The sequence below is a fragment of the Protopterus annectens genome, chromosome 2.part2 (assembly GCF_019279795.1).
Source record: "Protopterus annectens isolate FY-2018-M chromosome 2.part2, PAN1.0, whole genome shotgun sequence".
Lineage (NCBI taxonomy): Eukaryota > Metazoa > Chordata > Ceratodontiformes > Protopteridae > Protopterus > Protopterus annectens.
In genome coordinates, this window is record NC_056730.1 from 649,163,628 (window position 1) to 649,169,627 (window position 6,000).

General features: G+C 41.2%; 1 protein-coding gene across 1 annotated transcript in view; it reads right to left on the minus strand.

Annotated features, from left to right (window-relative positions):
* TEX261 (testis expressed 261) overlaps window positions 1–3,434 on the minus strand; it is a 719,138-nt gene extending 715,704 nt beyond the window's left edge. The window contains exon 1 of the mRNA XM_044064069.1: window positions 3,272–3,434. Within this exon, the coding sequence (XP_043920004.1) occupies window positions 3,272–3,341 (70 nt within the window). The 5' untranslated portion in view covers window positions 3,342–3,434. The remainder of the gene's footprint in view (window positions 1–3,271) is intronic.
* Between the last annotated feature and the right edge of the window lie 2,566 nt (window positions 3,435–6,000).

Genomic DNA, 6,000 nt, shown 5'->3' on the forward strand with positions numbered 1-6,000 from the left:
AGTGGTGCCAATGTTGGAACCGAAATAGGGGTGAATATCATAGACGGCACCGAGGGAGAAGATGCAGAGCCTGGTGCCGAAGAGGTCTGTGCCGAGGGCACCAGAGAGGCACGGAGCAGACTCAGTTCCATAACTGATGGAGATGCAGGAACTGAGTGACTCTGTTTTTCCTTATGTTTTATTCTTTGGAGGGGGTGAGACCTCCGACCCAGATACAGCCTTCGAAAAAGGTGACTTAATTAAACCTTTTAAAATAAGCTTATTTTTACAATCCGCTAGTGTACGATTACTAAAACTAACACAAATGTCACAGTCAACTTTAATATGGTCCACGCCCAAACAGTAGACACAACGAGTGTGTCCATCCGAGTTGGGCATCTTACGCCCACACTTGTCACAATGTTTAAACCCCAACTTAGCTTTGTCTGACATAGTAAGGCAACAAGGCTATCCTAACAGAAAAAAAACAAAAGAAGGGAGAGAAAAAAGTGAGAGAATACCAACAATGGTATTTAAAAATACCAAAGCGGTAAGGAAGGGCCTACCAAAGACAGGAGAGAGGACAGTACCAACAATCGTAGAAATTTAATTACCAAGGTAAAGGGTAGGGAATAGAAGTAGGTTATAGGCGACAGTGAGAAAAGGCTAAATTGACTAAAAAATAAGAATTTTTGAGGAAAAACTATCACAATTTTCCACTTAGCTTTGAGAGAAATGGCTAGCACGTCTGACCAGGAACGTGGCAAACGAGATCTGGAGTAACTAGGAGAGGGGCATTGTGGGTAGGTCTTAGCTGAGAGTTTTTCGCTGGCACAAGCTTGGAAATGGTCGTATCGGTTCCGAGGCCGAAACCAAAGTCCTAATTGTAATGAATAAACAAAGATTAGCAACATCAGATCTGTGAGTTACAAAGCCATGCTTCAGTTGTTGTTAAAAAGCTTCCTGAGTAATTGTTTTGGAGGTGTGCCATATTGTCAGATGTACAAATAAGTGTGGGTTTTTAAGCCCATATTAATACACACCAGCTCCGAGATAGTAGCTCCAACATAGTCATGGAGTAAAGAGAATGCTCTGAGAAATAGCAATCTCAGACTTAAATATTTTAAGTCTACATTTTCAATCATTTATTTCGCTACTCCAGGGCTCATGCTAACATGTCTTAGAACATCAAATGCTTACCACCAAGGATATATTATGAAGAAACACAAAAGGCAGTAAATAAACAAACCACCGCCACATACAAATGAAATAAAAAAGGTAACAAAATGAACCATCAAAGAAGGTAATTTTATCCAGTATTGACATATGTTTACTGCACAATTAAATGTTAGTACAAAAAATATGTACTGCACTCCGCATATTTCATTCTATAGTTTTAAATTTGTGCATATTAACTGTGACTGTGTGACAGAACTTTGAGGCTTTTTAAAAAAAAATGGCCATCATAAGGGAAAACTGAGATAGGAGAGTAAAAATAAAATTCCAGACAGGTTAAAAAGCATGCATGCATGCATGGTTAACCCCCCCCCCCCCAAAAAAAAAATGTAAAACACACACAATATTTCAGTCATGAAAACTGGAAGGGATGGCTGGCTGCCACCAACACGTCACAGTATACCCAAAAAAATCTTCCTCAATTACTACTATCCTATATAGTCATAAAACTCTGCAAATAGTTAATTTTGATTCTTTACTATATTAGCAGATTGTTTAACAGAAACTTAATGGTATTAATTTGGAGTGTTACTTATAACCACGATCTGTTTGGAGTGTTACTTATAACCACGATCTGTTCATAAAAAATTCTGCTTTGTCAATGAAACCAAATTCTTTCTGGATTTGGTTACCTCTGAATGAAACCCTGGGCAAGCATGAAAAAGGTCAATGTCCAACCCTGGACAACAAATTTCAAATCTAGTAAACAAACAAAATAATATTACGTATCTGTCAATATTTTCTGACTTCAGTCCTCATAACATTTTTTTCTGGCCAACCTAATAAAATGTAAATCTAGTCTAGGTATCAGCTCTTGCAAATCACTGCAACCACATGCTCAAGGCTGCACGAAATTACCAGAGGATATTCTTAGACATAGCTCTCGCTTTCGAAGAATCAGGAACAAATCCAAAAATAAATAGGGGACACTTAAAATATCAATACTACTACCTAGAAATATTGACAGAACAACAGAGTGTGAATTAATATACATTTTCTGAAATAAAAGAAGTCAATCAATAATGACAATTATTTGAGTTACAAAGTGCAATTCACCACCTTTTCCCCAAATGCTAAGTTTTGGGAGTGCAAATGCTCAGTTTTAAGAGTGATTATGAAGGGCACAGCTAAAATCTGTGTACAATCGGGGGCAGTTAAAAGGTAGTTTCTCAGCTATGACTAATATCTAACTTCATGCCTACACAGCACACCTCATAAAACTTTAACCTAGACTTCTAGTGGCAAAGTCCAATGGAATCCGATATTACCATGGACACTGCACCAAACAACGCAGTGCACGATTAAGATAAACGTCATTGCTGATACCTCCTACCTACTGTATTTTCCTAGGCTGAGTCTGAAATGATCCATTGGTCACAGTGTCCTGATTAAGAAACTACAATAAATAAATACAACCGGCAAAGGGGAGGGAGAGCACATTCCTCAGATCCTGTTCTAAAATGCACCCTGTAGTGTCTACAAGCTGAGTGAGGTTAAATCTATAACGGCTTGCCTGCAGGCTGCACTACTTAGGGCAAAGAAACTCCCCAAGGAAAAAGAAAAAAAAAAAAAAAAAAACACGAGGAGGATACTGCAGTAACAAATATATCTAGAATCAATATACGTCACAATTTAAAACTACACCTACGAAAAGCAATCTAAATCCCCGAATATTCAAAAAAGAAAGCATCAGCCTCCACAGAAGACTGTCCTAGGAGTTGCAGTACTTTCACTCCTACCCACTGCCGACGTGGACACTTCTTCCGGACTGAAGATCTGGTGTGTACCTTGGCCAATTTACTACATGAATGTCCTTGATGCAAGGGAGCACACAATAAACAGTTACAGAAGCAAGGGCACTGCCCTTACAAACATTCCGGTACATCTAACTTGACAAGGCTCAGAATACTGCGCAGTAGTCCGAAAACCAACATCCTATCTCTTCACAGCAAAACGTAATTCCACATTGCTCTAAACTAAAACCAACAACCAGCCGTTCCTTTTCGCACATCAAGGGGCTCAATTTACTCCATAAACAACTTGTCAAGACACCTACCTATTGCCAGCGTGACAAACGCCACCTGTATGAGCAGCGACAACCAACTAAGGAAATAAATAAACCACATAGCAAACACAGTACTTCCAACTACTTTTCCCCAAAACAAGTATTTACTGTACGGTGAAGTAAAGCTGTCATCACTAGTATGCGAGGCTGTCAACTTACCACATAGCTACCAGTGAAAAAAATGTGCGCCTCTCGCTGGCAAGGAGGCTTATTTACATGGTGTGTAACCATTTGTATAAAAGTGACTTGCTTTCGGCAGAAGTTTGCTCTTCTGTTTCATTTTTTTTTCTTTTTTGCTTCCTGAGCTCCATTTATTCTGAATTTAATCCAGCATTCTTCCTTGTCCTAATCTAGAGGACTAACGTAATCTTGGTCTGTAGGAATGTGTTTTTGTACCTGACCTACACCTACCTACTCATTACACATCCTCACGGTACTCACCGTACTTCTCAAAATGCAGACATCAGAGATGTGTACAAAGCCTAAGCCTTTGGCAAGTAGATACGTCTAATCAATAGGGCTGCCACATTTGGAAAAGGCAAAAAACAAATACCAATTCACTAAGTACCTGCACAGTACTTTTCTTTCAACTTTACTAATCATGCTAGCAGCAGTTTTGGGGAAAAAAACGGTAAAAAATAAATGTTAAATGCGACAGATAAACTGCACCTATTAAGTTATTTGCAATATTTTCACAACTGGCATGGATTTCACTAGATAAGCAGCGGGTTCTAAAAATCGTATTGAGGAAATGAGGACATGAACAAGAGTGCATATTATGTGTACACTGTTTACGGTGATGTGTACTTTAAATTTTTCCTGAATCCAGGCTTTATTCATATCTATAATATTATTTATATTGAAGGCAAATGTAATTTTACAACAGGAAACATACAAGTTTACAGCGGACCAAAGAAGTTTAGCTTGTTTCTCATTTATAAAAAATGTTCAGTATTTTGAGGGCTTCTAAGATGCATTATAGGTTCATAGGTGGGTACTAGGCTATCTGCCTGAAGGCATTTATACGCCTAGCCAGAATGTGTTGGCTTTCTCCATCCCCTTAGATTAGTTCCCTGTGCCTCTGTCCAGCAGAGCCACTGAAGTGATCCCCGAGGTAAACTTTCTGTTTCCCATCCACTCGTCAAGGTTTCTTTTGAAGAGTGTTAGCGAGGAGCTCTGCCTAATGTAGATTGGAATCTTGTTCCAAAGCATGGGAAGTCTCTGGGACAGGAATCTATCCCTCCAGCACGTCCCATTTATTGTTGTGGTGTGGTTTAGATCCCTGTGGCTCGAGGGGATATGGTTTTCTTTAGGTGGAGCATGTCCATCAATTCTGGGTTGGACATGGCCTTGTATGTCAGGCAGAGATCACCTCTGAGTAGGCGGTATGCAACCGAGTACAACTGGAGTTTCTTCAGTCGAGCTGCATAGGGCATCTCTTTGAGGCCATTGATCCTCTTGGTGAGGTACTTCTGTCGTCTTTCCAGCTGTTGCAGGTGTCTTGTAAGGTACATCCCAAACGGGGCGTTGTACTCTAAGATGGGTCTGATGAGTGATGAGTAGAGGGGCACAGTGACCTCTTTTGATCTGGATGAGAACCCTTTTGTGATTAGGTGGGCCACATAGAAGGATTTTCTAACCACTTTGGCAATGTGATTATCAAAGGTGAGATTACTATCTACTTTGGTCCCCAGATCCCCTATTATGTCTTCCGTATTTAGGGGACTACACATATGTGGTACTTTGTAGGTAATTTGTTTTTTCCAAAGGAGATGACTATGCACTTTTTGGCATTTAGGTTGAGGCCATGATTTTGACACCAGGTATCCATCTCAGTGAGACCCTTTTGGAGGATGTCTGTGTCAGCCGGAGAGTCAATTATCTCACCTAGTTTGCAGTCGTCTGAGAACTTGGTCAGCCATATGACCTGTGCTTGCCTGTACCTCTGAGAAGTATATGCCGAACAGGAGGGGTCCTAGGACTGAGCCCTGGGGAACTCCACTTGTAACTGGTTTAGAGTCGGACCTAGCTCCCGCAACTCTCACCATGTGGGTTCTGTCCGTGAGCCAGTTGGCAACCCATCTTGTGATGTAGGGGTTTATGTTCAGGCTGGTAAGCTTGTCTATAATACCAGAATGGGGAATGGTGTCGAAGGCTTTAGCGAGGTCTAGGTAGGCTGTGTGCACCACCTTTCCCTCGTCTATAGCCTTAGTAACTGTCTCAAAGAAGTCCACCAGGTTTAGTAGGCATGATCTGCCCTTAACAAAGCCAAACTGGATAGGATCCAGTGTTTGGAGGTTCCCAATGTCTCTGTTAATGAGTTCCATGATGATGCGCTCCATAGCCTTGCAGACCAAGCTTGTCAGGCTTATAGGGCGATAGTTCCCGGGGTCTGTTGTGGCTCCACCTTTGTGGAGCGGAATAACCGTTGCTGTGCACCACTCTATGGGTATGTAGCCTGTGTAGAGGCTGAATTTGAACTTTAGGTAAGGGGTTAGATCATCTTTCAGCTTGTGTAGGACGCAGCCTGGGACACTGTCTGGTCCCATTGATACTGTGTTTTTGGCTTTGGAGAGGGCTGTTTTAACCTGAGTGTCTGTGATTTCGGGGACTCTACATTCTTCTGGTATGGTTATGGGCCCTTTTGGGGGTGAGAGGGGGGTGAAGTTTGCGCTGAACCTGTCTGCCAGGATGTTGATGATATATGTCGGTTCAGTGTA